A 19,933-nucleotide genomic window follows, 5' to 3' on the forward strand; every position below is an offset into this window, starting at 1 on the left:
GTGAGTAAAGTTAAACACACTATGTGATTCACTGAACATTTTCTTATTAAGCCCTAAACATTTGCATACTATTAAAAGTTTTACTAAAGCTTAATTAGGAATGCTTTTCTTAAACGTTCTGTTAGTTAGAAAAAAAAAAAAACGTTTAATTAGACATTTCCGTAATAGGCGTTAGATATATATTTGTTAACACATTTTGCAAAACCTAATTAAAACTTTCTAATTTTCGTGGAACGTTAATTTCTTAAACGTTTATAAATGGGCATTTAATTTGAAAGCCCTTAACCTAGGGCGCGAATTTTCCGGTTGTCATGTCGCCATTGGCGGCCAAATGTTTTAGTTTGAAGACAGACAGCTGACTTTTGTTTTGTTTGCCTTCGTATTGCTAAGAAAAAAGGGCGATCAAACTCTCTGATCTGAGGTACTCGAGTTTAGATCTGAAATTTCATGCCCTGCTCCAACTAGTAACATAAACGTACTTAAATTAGTGTTTATTATGATGTACACTCATGTCCAAGATTATTGTCTCATGTCTATAAATATGTTGTTGTAGGAATATAATTTGATAACGAATTCGTCCGGCATTTCTTATAATGTTAGTATGTGTACTATCGGCAAAGACATGTATGTGGAAAATTTCATGTCAAGAGAGTAGTAAATAAGAACAATAAAGTAAAACTTTCTTGTCCATTTAGCAACATTTTGTTTTACTCATTCTAATTTTCGTCTTTATAATTCTTTTTCTATGAAATTTACCACAAATATACATTTCCTGATTATACACATAGTATCAATATTAAAAGTACCCTGCAAAATCATTATCAAATTATATTTTTACAAGAAGACAATTATAGATATGCGACAATAATTTTGGACATGACTGTACATCCGCCTTTGATCAACATTTATTTAAAACATCCTTGAATATTGTATTTGAACAAATAACTTAAGAATGTTGCTGTACTTTTCTTTCTGTTGACAGAGATGAAAACATCTTGCATCTAAAAGGTATTTACTTGTTTACTTTGTTTACTTATTGAACAGTTACAGATACAACTTCATTGGCATTTCATGGTGGGATATGACAGCAAGAAATACAGTAAACATAAACAAATACAAATACAAAGCATTGAAAATAAAATCTCATTCAGTGGATACCAAGTGTTTCAGGGCTACAGATGTGGATAACTTGCATTTAAGGCATTAATTGGTAAATTATGGGAAGTTTAAAGTTGAGGTCGGTAAAGGGATAATAAGTGAGTATTTCTTGTTTAGTCTGTGAATATGTGGGTCCTTAATTTGTTAACTGAAAATCAGATTTGAGTGTACAATGAACCGTCTTGTAGAGGAGTTTGAAGTTATTATTAGGTCTGTGTGCATTTATTAAGTATAATAGGAAGGAAGGATGCACGGTAAGTGAGAAACCGATGGGAAAATGTGTCACTAGAGAGTGACCACATAGAGTAGGACTGATACCATCATGATGTCAGAGTTCTCCAAAGTAGATTTCGTCTACTTCTTGATACTTCCTCGTAGATGGGCTAGAACCGGATTCAGGGAAGATATTTATTCTTCGATATCATAATTCCATATTTATATTGTAAAGAAACTTACTGTAGTTGTATTTTTGTGTCACGTAGGTCATTACCCGATAGCAATGTCTGGAGATGAAACAAGCCATCAAAGCTGCTGATAATAATGTAAACTCTTCTAGAAGGAAAAAGTGTTAACAGTACATGTACCGTTCTCTTTCCCATAGTTTTATAGACAAAGAGGTGCTAGGAATGTTGATTGTTATTTGTTTTATTTCAAAGGTGGATTCTGTCACCACCATTTATTTCTTTTTAGAAGATAAATCACACGAAGTAAAACATAGGTTAAACATTGTAAACTTAGGATCTACCTTTGATTATTTACCTTTAAAAAAAAAAAGTTATAAATATGCTGCTTGAAAAGTATTAGATTTGTGTTTGCTCCACAGGAACAAGAGTGTGACCTTCGAAAGAGAGTAAATGTTTTACTAGTACATGTTTTTTATCTATCTTGTGCTGTTATCACTGTTCTGATGTTTGTTAAGATTAATCGTCGTGGAAAGATTGGATAAGTTAGGAATGCCACAGAAGGACGGAGTTCAGTAGCGTTGGCTTCTACCGTGTTTGAAACAATGCGTAATGTGTGGAGAAATGGTTTTGATCTTTCTTAAATGTGTGGGCGCTTGTGTGTTGTAAAAAGGGCAGTGCTAATTGCAAAGCAAACCGCTGAAGGCAGAAGGTAAAAGTTCTTCTATTGCTTCTTCATTGCTTCCATATGTGTATTAAGTAATCTGATTTGTTCAGTGAATATCAGAATGCCATTGTTTTCCAGTAATGAGTTTCTTACTAGAAGCTACAAATTTAACCCAAGATTTTGACCGACTCTATATATATAAAAAAAAAAAATGTTTACGTAGCGCTGTAAGGCCATTGAAGCACTGCTTGGGTGATGATGTAGCAAGCTCAGGTCTATAAAACGAGAAGTATTACCGTGAACCATTTGGTTAACCGTAGTCTTTTGCAAGCTGTACCACCAGCAGTTGTTGATATTCTGCTCCTGGGTTTGTACTCCGGGAAAGTCACAGAATTTTCAATAGCGATTCTAGTATTGCAAAACAATTGGAAAGTTACTGAACTAGGAACTAGCTGATTGCGTGTCAAAGAAGATCAATGATATTGTTGGGTAGTCTATGTATGCGGTGACTATGCATACCCAGTTATACATGCGCCATTGCAGGACAAAGTGCTGCGTTGAATTCAGGTTCTACAGATTAACTTGATTATTCATCGAGGTAGTTGTTACTTTTCTGTATAAGTTTTCGCTTAAGAAGTCATAAAGTACAACTTGTTGTAAACGAAGAGTCACTGCAAATGAAGATAATATTTCGGGCCACATTATGTTTTTAGTGTTGTTAAGCTCGAGGATTATGTTAGGTTAATTCAACTTCAAGGAGTTTAGTTCATCTACCAAATCTCATATATATAATTAACCTGTCCATTTATCCGCCAGTCCGAAAGAAAAAAATCTCAAAAACTGTGCAATAAATCACCATCAGTTTTGCCCTTGGTGTAAAAGCCAGAAGTTATGAATAGAATCCATTTATGAACGTGATCACTCCAAATGATCCAAAGATATAGCATCCAGGTTATTATGAGATGATTTGCTCTTTGGTAATATGCAACCCGACTGTATCTAAAGGTCAAGTTGTTTGCATACTGTTTCGTTACTCTGACTAAACTCTTTCCCGTGGCATACACGTGATATTGCTGTTGTTAAAGTGTAATTTACTTATTATTAAACTAAATATCCAAAAAAAAAAAAAAAAAAAAAAAAAAAGTTCATTTTCTAACCTTAAAAACATTCTTTTTTTAAATGAGGAACTTCCTTTTGTCCCCACCTTCCCCCCAGCCCCCGTCTTCAGTTGATTTTAATACTTCTCAAGCATTATAATAAGAATTCTCAGGGCTTCAAGAAAACTGCAAATTTGGGCCTCGGGACCTGAGTCCAGAAATAATACAAATTACGAAACCTTGTTCAAAAGTTAGAGCCATTTTTCAGAAACAGTGGATATTGAAGAACGCCCATTTTGTCGCTTAAGCGACGTCTGCTAATTTAAAGTCTGTTCACAGAGCAGTGTAATTCTGGGCCCTGCTATGACTTCAACCTAAAAAACGAAACAATTATGTCATATTATGACTCGTAACAATAATTGAAAAAATATATGATTTGTTGAAAATATTTATTTTTATCTTGTTCTTTAATGAATAAATAAATAAATAGTGTAGCTGACAGTGATAAATGAAAAAATGGTGCTGTTTTTCAAGACCTGATTCAAATTATAATATTTGTCAGTCATTCATCTTCTAATGCATTACTCGCCTTCTCTTAGCGTTTCCAATATGCACCTGAGGTACTTTCACCTTAGTTGCGGCCTTAAGTTCCCTTTTTTAATTGTGAACAGCTCATCCATTTGCACCTGTCAATAGGGGAGAAGTTTGCTTACCAACGTGTAAGCAATGGTGTCATATCGATAATTGCATTCTGAGTACAATCTTGTAAAAAGTCAAACAGAATGAGTGAGGCATGAGAATGTGTACAGTACTTGGTTACCACTTGGGTAGTTAACGAATTGTTGACACTTTTGTACCTATATAAGAATTTAATTATAATGGTTGTTAAAAACAGATTTTTCTCCCCTTCTCTTAGTTCACGCAGGCAGATCGTTTTGTCGGTTCAGTAACAGCTAACAGGAAACGAGAAAGTACTAAAGGGACGGCGTGGCGCGGCGATGTTGTTATTCATTATGCAAAGAATAACTGTCTCTCGTTACGGGTTAAACCCTCAGATTCCTGCTTCATTTCTCATCCTGTTGAATTACAAATTTCCCTGTAAGAAAGGACTTTTCATTTACATATGTATTTTACGATGTATATGTGTATAACACATTGTACCAAAGTGTGCTTAGCACGGCTTTCAATGAATGTAATATGGCTTTGGTTCAATGACAAGAAAAGCATACTGTGGTAGTACCACTCCTCTGGTGGTCGAGAACTGGAGTTTATGTACCTTCGAGTTTTGTTGACCAAGACTTCCTCATTCATTTGTATGTGTTTTTCGAGTACTACAATCGGATTATGCATATGTATGTAAAGGTTAGTAAGTATGAAACAAGCAACCCAAGAATTAGAGGAAAAAGTAACTTACTTTAAGAGTAACGCTCATGAGACTTCAGGACTTACGTCTGTTGGCAGTCAGTCAGTATTTTTTACACAAGTCTGTCCGTTTTGTGAAGAAAATGGGGCGATTGCCTCCAAGCTTCGTGCGAAAGAAGTTCGGCTTTTCAGGAAAAATTACTTCTAATTCATAATTGGAATTAAAAGTATTTAGAGGTGATGAACCATCGTTTTGCAAGACAATTTTACAACTATATATACACTATCAATGTTACGACGTGCACTGATAGTGGGATAGCACTAACATTGATATGAAAATGTCAAAGTTGGTTCAAAATGAATCCATGGTGGATATAAAATTCTTACATTATTGGCCCTCCAACATACTACCATCTCAGGCCTCGCAAATCAACGGAACTGTCCTGGTTGTATTGTAGAAGATTGTAAATTTCTTCGAGAAATATTTTTCTCACCATGCATTCTATAACTTTATCCATTAAAAATAAATAAAATCTTATCGAAACAAACACGTATTAGCAATCTGTTTCAGTTTCGGCAATATTTCTTTGTTTTCATCAGACATATTGTAAGATAGTATAAGATAACGTGCCTGATGAAGGCAATAATATATTTCCGAAACTATAATATACATTATTAACAATCGTTTGTTTTGGTCAATTATTATTATTATTATTATTATTATTATTATTATTATTATTATTATTATTATTATTATTATTATTATTATTATTATTATTATTATTTTAAGTTACACATAGTTCCTAAACTAGAATGAGCAGTATTCAGCTTTGTCCGGAGGAAAATTCTACATAACTTTCGTTTCAGTTGGCCAAAAAAATTAAACATCAAACAGTGCTATACGATGATTCACTGCTCTTTTGGATGCGTCCAGTATAGTTCTGGCCTTATGAGGACGGACACTACCGTGCAAGATCTGTTACTATCGAAACAGTGGCTGTTACTATCGAAACAGTGGGCGATTTTTGGTTTCTCTCTCCTGCCATTAGTTAAATGTTAGCGTAACGTAACGCTAGTTCCGTCTATTCCATAGTATAGGATAGATATTTGGATTTTGTGTCAGTAGCATTACGTGAGATTATCTTGTAGTTTGCTGTAGACTAGGTCTCAGTAGGAGTGTATGTTGTTCTGATCTCACACTAAGCTGTACTTCACATGTCGGACTTGTGTGAGCATCTTAAAAGACTAAAAAAGCTTAATGTGCTCAAATATGTTAAAACATTCAAAATTTCCACACTCTTAAACTTTTATTTAAAAAAAAAAAGAAAGAAAGAAAAAAACCTAGAATTTGCCTTTCAGCACTGAAGGCTCAATTGCCGAACACTGTCCGAATGTTTTCATACGTGAGTATCAGGGGATAGATTCGAGGCCATTCTGTCTAACTTATAGGGAACCAAGAGAAATCGTTCTCTCCTCTTTCTCTTGTGTCATCGTAAGAGAGGAAGGAGGGGCACTGATCCAGTTGGAAAATAAGATGAAAACTATTCCGTTCATTCTAATTCTTACTTTACACAGTAATATATTTTATTTCGTAATAGTTTTATATAGGACATTAAAAGCCCTCTTCCCTTTTCCCTAGATCGTTGAAAAAAAAAATTACCGAGCCGCACAAACATTAGTTTTAGATTGGGTGCAAGTAAATACATATAAGATGATTAAAATTTTATTTTCACAGTGCGATGACAGAGCACAAATGAATGATTTGTTTGTTTTGCATGCATATGGATAGTCTTCATGTGTAACAACTAGTAATAATTATAGTTTTTTTTAGTTAAAATCCATAAACATGATTTTACAGTAATACGTACTTATCGTTAGTAATTGAATATAGAGTTTAGTGTTGATTATTATGCAAAGTACGTATTTTCCAACCAATTCAAACAGCAACGTTTAAAAGACAATATGACATTCAATAAGTAAAATCTTGTTCACTGTCAATGAACACGCAATTCTTTTCGAATACAGTCTCTTAAAATTGTCTTTGGACTTCTCCAAATTAGCAGCGTTGTCATGATTCTGGTGATGAATTTAGCAGCGTTACAGTAGCAAAGTCATTATAATTACTTTCAAAGTAAACTGTAAATAATGGAAAACTATAAAAGTTCTTTTACTTCGTAACTGGATAGTATAACATCATTACTGGAAAAGGGTATAAAAGAAATAAAATACAGCTTTCTTCTTATTTTCATCTTTCTCTTTTTTTCTTTTCTTTAACGTCCTTAACGTAACATCAAGGAAGTAAAAAAATCTCAGAAGTAAATAAAAACTAGGGGTTGTACTTAGAACAGGGTTTGATTCTGGAACCTCATACTCCGAAAACGAGCGAAGTAGCAGTACGGTATTTCTTTTTACTTATCTTTGCATTTGTGGTACATTAAAAGGTGGATGGGGTGGGGAGATTGACTTATTCAGATTCCTTCTGATGCACAAATCAGTCTTCGTGTGAAATACTGACACATATTGAATCCCACTCATTCTAACTTATGAAACTTCTAGTATAATATAAAAGACAAATTCTGACCAAAACATACACTGTCTAATAAATAACAGCGTTATAGTTTGGGCAAAGTATTTTTGCCTTCGTTAATCAGAAAGTAAGAGGAGGTCATTTCTATACTATCATCATAGGATAGTATATGCTTTGGTCAGAATTTGTCACGTATTGAGTTTTGATGTAAACACTTGACTGTTGTTGAGAATTCATGTAAACAACTAACACATTGTACTTGTTTCTGTGTATAGTAAACTGTGTTTAAATACAAGAAACAAGGAAGATGAACTGGTACAAACTAATGAGAGCAAAACCTATTTGTATATTGCTCACATAACAAGCACGAATCTTGTTATGAGTAAATGTGTCTGCTGTTACGAAGTGCATTCATTATTCTCATAGAAAAATCCTTGTTACAAATAATCGTTAACAAGTAAAAGGGGGGAGGGGAGGAGAAAAGAAATCTTAACTCTGATTTTATGTGGAAATGAAAGCGAAAGCGGAACGGCCTGATATACTATATAAATATATTCCACGAAAAACGTATCGTTTGCTCAGTTTCACTATAACCATTACAACATAATGAGGTGGGATTATTTACAGATCAATTAAAATAAAGAAAATTCTGCGTCAGAAATTAAAGAATACACATCCGGGGTTGTTGTAACACTTGACTTTGTATTTTACTGTGAGAGATAAGATTTTATATTTTAAAAAGCTAAAACTCACACTTTCACTTGCCTTTCACTGTATACAAAAATAGTGTGTTATTTCTAGTACAATTAAATTAAAAAAAAAGAAAAGAAACGTAATTTAATACGTGTATCTCTAATGACCTACCACAGAGTGGAAATGTTCGCACACACTAAGTAAATGAAAATGCGTTTTTGTTGTTTTTTGTAAAGGAAAATGTTTTGATAAAAGACTAGTGGCAGCTTTAGCATTAAATGCTGAATTTTTTTAGCTGGTCATTTCTTCAAGAAAAAAGTCTTCCGGACGATATTCAGCACAGGCAAATTCAGCTCTGCTCAAAAAGAAAACAAAATGTGATGTAAACAGTAAATGGAGGTGCGGATATTTGATGTGAAAGGAAAATCACTTTGCAAAAGTTGAAAATAAGTCCTACTTCTCATACTTAAAACAGATATTTGTGTACATACGAATAGAAAAGGAGTAATTTCTACAATATTATTAGTGTCTAATGGTAATATATTTGTCCAAAGGAAGACATATACATATCGGTAGACCTCACTGCACTGAACAAAATTATGTTGGTGGGTGGAAATCCTTTTGCGTACTTTCCGAGAAATACAGGGTGGCCCAAAAATAGGTGTACATCCCTCCATTGATCAAGTATAACAATTCTAGCTTATGGGTTTTATTTGCTTCGGCTGTTCCGGGCTTAAGGTATAAGTAAAAGAACAAGTAACAAAGAAGGTAGGTCTACCTGTTTGACAACAATAAAAAATGCTACGAACTATTTTGAGTTGATCAGTATGAAATTGTATACCTACTTTTGGGCCACCTTGTAGAATTTTTCGTAGCTCCGATTCGCCATACTATACGACTCCATGCTTCCCCAACCTTACACACCTAAATATCCCATAAGAGATCCAAATCACTATTTCTTACCTCTTTTCTTCTGTAAATTTTCCAAATTTTTAGTAAAAACAGAGGGCAACAATAAAGTTAACTCATTTAATTTCTCCTAATAATGATATACTTATTACTACTACTACTACTACTACTAGTATACGTAATTGTGGATGATATTCGTACTTTTTCAAGAATTATTCCTGTTTTCAACGAAAGAAAGAAAGAAAAACTGTCCGTAATAACCAGTGGTCAAAGTGGGACGGTATGCGGTGGTATGCCATACCGCTTCTGGTTGTTCAGTCATGAAGGCATACCGCCTCTGGTTTTTCAGTAATCAAGACATGCTGTCACTGGAGAGTAAATGCTAAATACCTTCAATAAATCAATTTTTATATACAGTAATTGACGAATAGCTTTGCACTTAAAAAGATTTTATTTTTTATGTAGAAATAATTTCTAAGTTTACAACACCGACATTTTTCCTATCTCATCCTACCTTTTGTTTTTAAAATGAAGTGTCTTCAAAGAAGTTCATCTAGTGTATATTTTGATGTGTCATATTGAATTGTTCCTTTATGTATGTGTGTATCTTCTTGTCTTAATGCATCTAAATGTCATGTTTCGAGCATGGGCAAATTTAGGGGTTGTCTGCTGTGAGCGGATTTTCCGGGAGTTTGGAATACCCCTCAGTCCAGTGGGGGGCCGGGAGTTTTTCCGCAGGAAATTGTTACTATAAAACTCGGTTTTTGAGCATTTACGTATAAGTTTCTACAATACAACATAAGGGGGATATATATTTTAATTTTTTTTTTCAGAAAGTTGTTTGCAGGGAATCAAAGTCTCTCCATGTCCCCCCCCCCCCCTCTGTAACTAAAGAGAAGCTTTCCAATGGTTTTCAGTCGTTATATAAATAGAAATACAATCTTTTAGGCAACACACCCTCACTGTATTTCAACATTTAGATAGCTAGTTTGTCGAGTCAAAATCGTAGTAAAACATACCGCCTCTACTTTTTTCCCACTTCGAACACTGGTAATAATAACTATTGAAAAATAATTAAAAATAAACCCAAACCGAAAGTGTGCAGTTCACAAGTATCGTTTCCAAATATATATATATATATATATATATATATATATATATATATATATATATATTAATATTTGCCACCATGGTCGGCCACAGGGTGAGGCAAAGAGAAGCAATTGTCCTTTCCTGGATTTTGTAGGTGTGTTCGGGTTCTTCGAAATACACGTAAATCAAAACATATTAAGTTGCTGCTGCTATAGGTAGTCAATTTATGTAATATGCGTGAATAATTGGCATTTCGGGTGTGCAAAGTACGTTAAGTCAAACATCGTTGTGTTACAGTAATCGCATTTGAAATTTCAGACATAAATCCAAAATTTGGTTTTGTGAAAATGATTAGCTGTTGTAGCTGTTCATGTTAATTAGACTTTTTTTTTTTTATGTCTGAAACGAAAAACCAGATTAAGTCCGGATTTTTGAACTTATATCCAGTGGTGCCCACCCCCCCTCATGTCCATGACGCACCCCCCTCAATTGCCTATCCGTAGGTGTTCTTCCATGAAAAATAATATTTTCGATTAATTTTTACACCCTCTCAAACATATTTATATGGATTTTTAACCCCCCCAAATATTTCAATGACGCAGTTTGCGTCATAGCCCCCCCTTGTGGGCACCCCTGTTATATCTGAACCCACCCGCCAATTGTTGTTTTAAAATATGTATTATGTGCATGTATGCATGAAAATGTTTGTGTGTGTGTTGATCTTTGTCTCCCCTTCCTGGAAAAAAAAATCATACGGGCGTCCCAGTTTGCAACACCGGGGCTATGAAGGACAGATTCACCTATTAACATGGAGTTCGAACTATTGTCGGGACTAGCGCAGTAGGTGGGTGCATAGTGCATCATGCAAGATTACTCATATAGTGTAGGTTGTGTCTCACCAGGGGGCACGGTGGCTCAGTGGAAGAGCACTTACCTCTGGTACGTGGGTTCCTTGTTCGATCCCCGAACAAGTAAGTTGGTAGTGAACAACACTGTGTTCATGGGCTTTCTCGGGATACTCCCGTTTCCTCCCACATTGTCATTCCACCAGTTCATCCATCATTCATTTGCCTTGAGCATCGTCTCCGTTAGCCTAATGGACATAAACATGGGATGTTAAACTGAAATATTTAATTGTATATTGTTTTCCACCTTATTACTTCTCCAAAAGAGTTGAATTAACACACACACACACACACACACACACACACATATATATATATATATATATATATATATATATATATATATATATATATATATATATATATATATATATATAGAGAGAGAGAGAGAGAGAGAGAGAGAGAGAGAGAGAGGTTACGTGACTTCACAAATGGGGGAAATAATAGATGTGTGTTGTTATTTAAAATATTCCAGTATAGTCTTTGTGTGCCGGTGTTAGGTATACTTTCTCTCTTTCAAATTTTTATTTGCGCTTATTTCCTACATGCTCCGAATAACCATTCATTTGCGTTTAGTTCATGATTTTCTCACTCGTTTTCTGTTTGTAAAAACTCGTTTTTGTTTCTTCCATTAATTGATTTTTAATTCTCTGTCAAGAACAACCGTATCATCTACAGAGCTAATAAATTCTGCTTCTTGTGCAACTTCTCCGGTTCGTGAGGGTTACACCTAAAAATGTGAAATTAACAGGTGATGTTGTATTGCAGCACTTTGTTGTAAAACTAGTAGAAAGTTAGCCAAGCAGTTGTTAACAACTTGTACTGACTTTGTGTGTTCGTGCCATGCAAACTACCTCATTTTCATACACTTTTTTAAAACTCTTTTTCTTAAATGCAAGCAGCAGACATGACTATTTTTCGTGGAAAAATCCTCATTTTGGAATAACTTTTTTCGTTTAGTATTAGTGTTATTTTGTTTTGATATTACTTTTTTTTCTGTGGTGTAATAGTTTTCTGGGAAGAAGCTCAGGCATTATTTCGCTTTTTTAAACTTCCGGTCACATCACAGTCGAGACGTTGTGTTTCTCAAAGACAGGCAAGAGGAGAGTAAAATAAAAACTAATCATCTACTGGCACGCCCTCTGTCGTGAGTTGAAATCACTGTATGAAGATGGTGGCGTGTTTTGTTTGGTACTGTCGGCAACAGAAGTTTGGTCTTGTTAACCAGCCTGTGATCATCGTAAGCGCGTTGCTTAATATGTATTTATTCTTTCATTACTAATCTATTAATCCACAAAAATCACCTTGATTGTAGAAAATAGGGTGCAGTTTTACCATACGGATCCATAGTACAGGGTGCCCCAAAAGAAAGTATACACCTCTGTATTGATCAAGTATAACATTCTAGTATATGGGTTTATTTATTCGGCTTAAAATGTAAGTAAAAACACATTAAGAACAAATAATAAGAAAATGATGGATAATAATAAGAAATTATATAAAATGTAATGAACTGATCAGTACGGTACTGTATATCTACTTTTGGGCCACCCTATATAAGTAGTAGCAGCAGTAGGAGTGGGTACAGGTTAGAAGTTCCGCAGGGGTTTGTTCGGTTCTGTTCTCGATGTAAAATGAGCAAATTAAAGACTTCCCCAAATTCTTCCGTGCGTTTTACAATCTGTAGATTCGCATAGTAAAACTACACCGAAAATAGTTTGAAGTATTACTGCATTTAGCAAATTCCCCATAGATTATAATTCAGTTACATTTTATGTAAGTAAGATTAACAATAACAGTATAACATATACGTGATTGCAACACTCATAATGAATTATCGTATTTTGCCATGTATAATGCGCACTTTTTGCCCATATTTTTAAGGGAAAATAAGGATACACATCTTATATGGATAGTACTCATTCATATTTATATAAATATCTTTAGTTCTCATATGTTGCGTTTATGCGTTAAAAGTCATATTACTGAAAACAATAATGACATCTTCATACAAATTGTGAGTAACACCATGATTAAGTAAAAGGTAATTGTGCGAACAGTAGGTAATTTCTATTCGTGCACTTTACGCTGAACTACCAATCTACGTTAGGCCTACCTGACATTTTACAAAAGTTGTTGGAGAAAAGTTTGAAAAGTATTCTCACATACAGAGAATTTTGAGTTAAAAAATATTTAATATAGTAAAGAGGATGGTAATAAAAGTGCCGAGAGATACTTTGCAGCTTCTCCCACTGAGAGTGTCATCAGGTTGTTTAAGGTTGGTTTAAAGGGACAAGATTTACCGATAGATGTCATTACAGTCTTCGTATCTCTTTCATGTATTTTTTACCTTTCACGAAAACTCACGATTTCTCTTACACATTTCAACCTAGAAACTTCAGATTTTTAGAAAAGGAACTTCATAACTTATTGAAGGCAACAATCCGTGCCGATTTTTTATTTAAAATTTTCTTCATTGTTGAAATGTCTTCATTGTTGAGATGGATATCCAAACCTTTAACAATAGAACTGTTTTAACAATGAAGAAAATTCTAAATGAAAAATCGGCACGGATTGTTGCCTTCAATAGGTTATGAAGTTCCTTTTCTAAAAATTTGAAGTTTCTAGGTTGAAATTTGTAAGAGAAATCGTGAATTTTCGTGAAAGGTAAAAAATACATGAGAGAGATACGAAGACCGTAGTGACATCTATCGGCAAAACTTGTCCCTTTACACCAACCTTAAGCAGCAGGAAGAAACATTTCGGGTGCCAAGAAAGAAGGCCAGAAGTTAATTAATTTAAAAAGAAAATGTACAAATTGGGCCCGAAAACTTGTGTGCGCATTATGCAGGTAAAATACGGAAATCACTTGGCTCATATGGGAATCCTTTTATGGATTAATAAAATTTAAAAAATGTGTTTTCTTTGTTCTGAGCCAGGATTTCAATAATTTTATCTTCTTTTTATTTATGTATTAATTAATTAAATTATTATTATTATTATTATTATTATTATTATTATTATTATTATTATTATTATTATTATTACTAGCAGCGTTCACCCCGCTTCGCTGCGGTCACCCCGGAACGCAATAAACTTTGTTACTTAGATAATTTTTACTTTTTCGCTTTCAAGTGATATGATAAAAACCATAGAAGATTGCAGTAAATCTTAACATTATATCGCCTGTCATTTATGTTAACCCGCCGAGTGACACGGTCATGCGGGTTGCATATAAATACGTTTATTTTTACCTATGATGAACTAACAAAGGATTTGTACGTTATGGACACTTGAATGGTCAATTATCTCAAGACACTGGTAATTAAAAATTAAAGTGATATGATAAAAACCATCTAGGGTCCAAATCCTAATAACCCCCCAAAAATAAAAGAAATTGGTTCAGCCGTATTAGCGTGATGAGGGAACAAAGGATTTGTGCGTTCTCTTTTATATATATAGATTGTTATTATTAATGATAATAATAATAGTAGTAGAAAAAGAAGAACTGTATAGTTTTGGGTAGTATTTATAGGAAGACAATAAGGGTCCCGCTCTAAATGATTTCACCTCTCCCACTTACTGCGAAAATCCATTCCAAGAAGGAGGGTTGGGAAAGGATTGAATCAGGTTGTGTCGTCTGTAATATGTGTCATCTTGTTCCCTGCTACTTATAATCCAATAAATACCATTTTATATTTTCAGCATCCACTCATATGATCACTTTTGACAGAAGAATACTAAACATTATTGCAGCTTCATCTTGTCAATAGCATGTGTACCTGATTTTCATTGCGAGCATGATTTGTTTCAAAGAAATGCCCGAACTGTGGTGCTTTCACTTTACGTATTACAAACTGACATTTTTATTCAAACGTATGAAAATTCAAACTGGTTGGAAGAGAGATCTTGCTTCTCTGTTCGTAAAATTTTATTAAAATTAGTAAATATGAAATATGGCCATACTGAGAGCGTATGATCAGGGGCGCCACAGTCAGGGAGACGCAAAACGAGCCTCAAAAACTTAATTTGTAACGTGTTTTCTACTGACTTTTTTGGTTTATATTCTTGTAAAGTAGCGTCAATTGCATCATCTTTTTCCATTCCACCATGGAAGAAGAGAGTTTCATAGTCCCATTGCCGTTCATATTGCTGTGCGTAGAACACTTTAAACATACGTAAAATGTATTTATTGGTATTTCACGTTATTAGAATAAATTGTTACATAGTCGGATATATAGTAGAATGATTCCTAATGTTACTGATATAAGAAAACAATTTATAATATAGCAGTAATCATGTCATCATTAGTAGTATTCAATAAATGCTGTTCGATATTGTTTTTGTTTATATATAACGGCACATTAATAATAATAATAATAATAAAACAATGTAATTGATACCATGCGTATATTTTTATGTGTTAAATATGCCTATAATGTATTTGAGTATTAGTTTTTCTTTTTTTAAAAAAATGGGTTTAAAATATTAAAATCACTTTAATAAAATGTAAATATAGGCTAGGAGTAGGGTGCCAAACAGTCACTTTGCCCGGGTGAAAATTTTGCCTCCGCCCCTGTGTATAATTCACTAGTTTTAATGTTGATAAGACAGAATATTTATAAAATGTCACTAATTCTGAAGTATGTTTTAGCTGTGTGTAGGATTGTCAGTGTTTTTCTTAAATTGTATTATTATTATTTTTTTTAAATAATCTTTCTCTAGTATAACATAACCAGCGAACGAGTGCGGGCGGCCGGTTTGGGAACTAAAATGCAAGCAGCAGTGTTTCTAACCGGACTACTTGTAATGAATCTATCACAGTTCTGTAACCAATCTATCACAGTTATTTCTGTCTTGTTCGTAATAAACCACTTCATGCATATGCTTAAGTCAGGAGCGGAGCGATCGGGGTCGTGAGTAAGAAAATTCTTTTGCATTGACATCATATTCGGATGTACTTCAAAAGTTTGGTGAGAGAGAGAACTGATAATCTTTCACCGCCACACTCCTAACCGTCTCCCCAGGAGTCCTGTGTCCACCCCCTGATTGAGATGGTACATAAAAATAACTTTGCCTAATCTCTGTCATTATTTAGCATGGTTTAGTATTTTTTAAAAAAAATATAAAATATATATATTTTTTTAAAAAAATACTAAATCATGCTAAATAATGACAGAGATTAGACAAAGTTATTTTTATGTACCATCTCAATCAGGGGTGGACCCAGGACCCCTGGGGAGACGGTTAGAAGTGTTGCATTGACGGCGGAGGGGGAGAGATTAAAATGGGGTGCCTGATAATTGAAGGTTCCTTATAACTCAAGTAAAATTCAGACAAAATCTCTGAATTACGTAAAAAAGAAAACATACAAAATACATTTTCAGGGTAACTCTTACAGCCATTACGTTATTCTAAGATTAATGTTACTTCTGAAATTGATTAGAGCGAATATGTATTTGAATAACAAAACCACTTTCATAAGTTCTTCAAAGTATCAAGTTTGAAAAGAACGAAGTTTGTCTTTCATTGTTATCTCATTGCTCAAAGATACCGGTGATGAAGTAACTGGCTGGAAATCAATCGGCCGTTTCTTACATCAATTTATAAAGAAGATGAGTGCCAATGTTAGATATGTCAGTTCAGTGCTTTTTAAAAAGCCACCCAACCTCTTGCAACCATGCGTAGCGCATTTTAATACTTACACTTGAAATAAAAATACAACTGAATAAAGACGATTGGCTTTGCCTTTGAATTTCATATGTGAATAACAATATACGACTTTTCAGATAGAGGACAGGGAGGAGCAGGTTTTATTAAACAAGACCGTACATCTGATATGTTTGAACTATAGGCAACTTGTGTTTACGGGCAAAACTCAGTCCTCTGAAGTCAATCGACAAATACCTTTAAGATGTTCAACAGAATAACGTATCAGCATTATTATATACTACAGACACAAATATAACACTAGGCTCCCAAGTTTCAAAATTATATTGTGTGTGAAAACAGTTAGTAGATTTAATTCTTTGTGACCTGATAGCTAAAACCTGAGAGAAATTCAGAGTTAGTCCAGATGTAATTTCTTTTCTCATAAATAAAATTTATTGTGTGCTGAAGCAATGATACTTACTCTTACACTACCCATACGCTGATGTTTTATCAATACTTTTATTCGAACTCTACCAAAGGGTTGGATTTCTATAATGATCCTAAAAGAAGGGTGCACTGAACCAAATTGTACAAATCAATCCCTAAAGGCAAGCTATCCAATCCCATAAATCTTTAAAAAAGAAGGAAAAATTTCTTCACCTCCTTTTCCCCCAAAGAGCTCACATTTCTCGAACAAAAAAAAAAAAAAATCTTTATTTTAACGTCCCATGATTATGTTGTTTATGCTAGAGGAGACAAATGATTAATGAAAGTGAAGGACTGTAAAATTAAATTTTGTTCTCTCAATGGGAATCAAATCCAGAACCACATACAATAAAAGCACATGCGCTGGCCAATAGACCAGCGGAAATGACTTTCACAGTTCTTGAGAGGAAACGTTTCGAGATTCCTCCCTGGCTAAAACTCGAAAAAATAATTTATTTGTCAATCGATAAACATACACTTAAACAGCAGCATCATGAGCCTTAACCTTAACTTGATTTAAACTTACAGTTACAAGATATTGCGCAAAACTCTAAGCTATCAACCCAAAATTAAAATTTAGTCACTGACATTGTCATTCCTGCGTTTTACAGGCTGCTACTGTTTTATAATGAAATCGAATAAAACGTAAACAATTTTTATACATTCTCCTTAATAAATGGTAGAAGCTCACTGAATTGTCAACTGTGCTATGTTGTTCTTAAATTGGTAATTTCCATTCATATATCACTATTCACAATACATCTGCATTACTTCAGGAATGGTTCACTACAATACATAGATAAGTTACGGCGTTTTTTATTAAGCGTAAAGTAGACTATGTATAACATCTAAACTGCAACTTTAAAAAACCGTTGGATACACTGCAAAGTGAAACTCTCCGCTCCCCTGTCCCACCGCGCTTACCAAGAAACTGATGTAAACACAACAGCAGCGCCATCCTCCCAAAACCGCACAGCTATCCTGGTCAGGTTATAATTATCGTTGAAGTTTCTTCTGTAGAAAACACATTCATAGATTTTGAAAGTACTCGCAATAATGAAGGAAGTTGACAGAAGAAACATTCAAAACTTGTACTATCAGGTTTTAGATAGTCAGTATGTCCGGACACCTTTCGGTTCCTTATCACTATCTAGTATTTTTAGACGTCATCCATCATATGTCGAGTTCATCTTTCTTCTTTTCCACCTTCATTACTTTTCTTCCCACTTCTTTTCTGCTTATTCTACCTGCGAAGATAATAATCGTTGTTAACAAGAATTGCACAACCTTTAACATACATTCGAATGTTTTACATATGCTTTGGTTTCTTTTCTTTTTTTTTTTTTTTTTTCCTTTTTTCAGCTTTTGTCCCTGATAATGGATCATGTGTCATTTATTGCTTTTGTGATGTGAGATAAAACACTGACAGCTAGAACATAACAAGAACAAACACTCCTATAACAATTAGAAGAACAGTAATGATAGTTCTATATGATTCAAGTATTAAATTTTTACTTTAGAGGAAGTTACCATCTAGAACAGTTACTTTTAAATAAAAAAGAAACAACGTGTGATTTGTATCATGGCGTATGTTTATGATGTCTAGCGTTCTACTTATTGATTCTTTTAATTTTTCAAAGTTGTTGACAGAATATTAGCGAATTTTTACGTTTTTCTTTCACTTTACTACAAAAAATAACTTACATATTAAATTTCTGCAACATATTTTCTTTATAAATTACATATTTAAATCATTTGTAATATGTGTTTTTTTGTTGTGTTTATAACTCCGAATTGTCGTTGTAAATGTGCCTGTTTTAGGCACACTCGAACTTAATTTTAGAGCCTAAAATTCGGCAGTCTCTTTATGACATGTTTATGCTACAACAGAAAATGAAGATCGACTTTTAAATGTATCCACTTCTTTGGTACAGAAGTTGAGTGAAGCGGAAGGCCAAAGAGTAAAATGGGGTTGAAGATTGAGTGATGTTTAGAGATAACATGTACAGTCAGCAACAGAAGTTTTTTTCGTTTGATGAAAATAGTTTTGTAAATAACTTCAGAATGAAAGGACAATTTGAGTACAGTTTTCAGTAAATTAAAAAGAGTGTAATCTATACGTTCCAGCCATACCACCGCTATTTCCGAAATAAATTTTACCAAACGGAAAGAACTTTTGTCACTGACTGTACCTTTGTTTCAAAGTATGGAAAATGAAATCCTAGACACTTGACTGCATAAGACTTGAATGTAGGGATCGAAGCTAGTATTTGTTGCTGTCATAGTCTAGTAATTATTTTCTTTTTTGTGTTATTGTAGATTTCCCAAGAAAGCAGCACCGAGTATATTCCAACACGCCTTACGAAAGTAACAGCACCAAAACCTGCCTGCAATCCTATGCAGTTTGTGAAAATTCAGCCATGTGCCCTCTACAAGTCTGCGCAGGAGCAGTTGAAAAAAGTAGAGGAAGTGAAGAAGGTTAGGGAGAAAACGAAGGATGAAGCAGAAGAATGGCAATCGGTAAGCTAGTGATGATGATATAAATATATTAGTTACTTCTACTATCGTCTTAATTAGGGATGAAGTGTTTATAAAAATACATATTAACTACAGAGAGAGGTCTTTGTCGAGCATTCATAATAATTGAGAATTCAATGGAAAAATTTTATGAGTGCTGCATTGAACCTTCCCGGGTTTCATAGGGCACAGAGGTTTTTTTTTTTTTTTTTTTTTTTTTTTTTTTAAGTTAGGTAATACAGGGTGACTGTTTCATTCGGACATAATATCTGTAAAAGTTGCCCAATTTTGATGTAGTTTGTTGCAAGTGGTACAAGAAGGATGAGAATTTTATGCACCATTCCTTGCGGTAGTGTTCGGTGTATCCAAGCAATGGGGTAGTCGAAGGACCACGAGAATGCTTCAGCGTTTTAGAGCGAAAGGAATGGAAGTTCTAATTTTGAAACATTAAAGCACCTGGCAACATC

General features: G+C 34.0%; 1 protein-coding gene across 5 annotated transcripts in view; it reads left to right on the plus strand.

Annotated features, from left to right (window-relative positions):
• Positions 1-19,933, plus strand: part of smash (smallish) — a 357,062-nt gene that overhangs the window by 254,715 nt on the left and 82,414 nt on the right. For 4 of the 5 annotated variants that reach the window (XM_081752343.1, XM_081752341.1, XM_081752339.1 and 1 more), the window contains exon 4: positions 19,269-19,469. In XM_081752343.1, the coding sequence (XP_081608469.1) occupies positions 19,269-19,469 (201 nt within the window). Of the gene's footprint in view, positions 1-2,116; positions 2,272-19,268; positions 19,470-19,933 lie in introns of those variants that run through there. The other variant, XM_081752342.1, reaches the window with a different exon arrangement.

The sequence above is a fragment of the Thermobia domestica genome, chromosome 3 (genome assembly GCF_964235325.1).
Source record: "Thermobia domestica chromosome 3, izTheDome1.hap1.1, whole genome shotgun sequence".
Lineage (NCBI taxonomy): Eukaryota > Metazoa > Arthropoda > Insecta > Zygentoma > Lepismatidae > Thermobia > Thermobia domestica.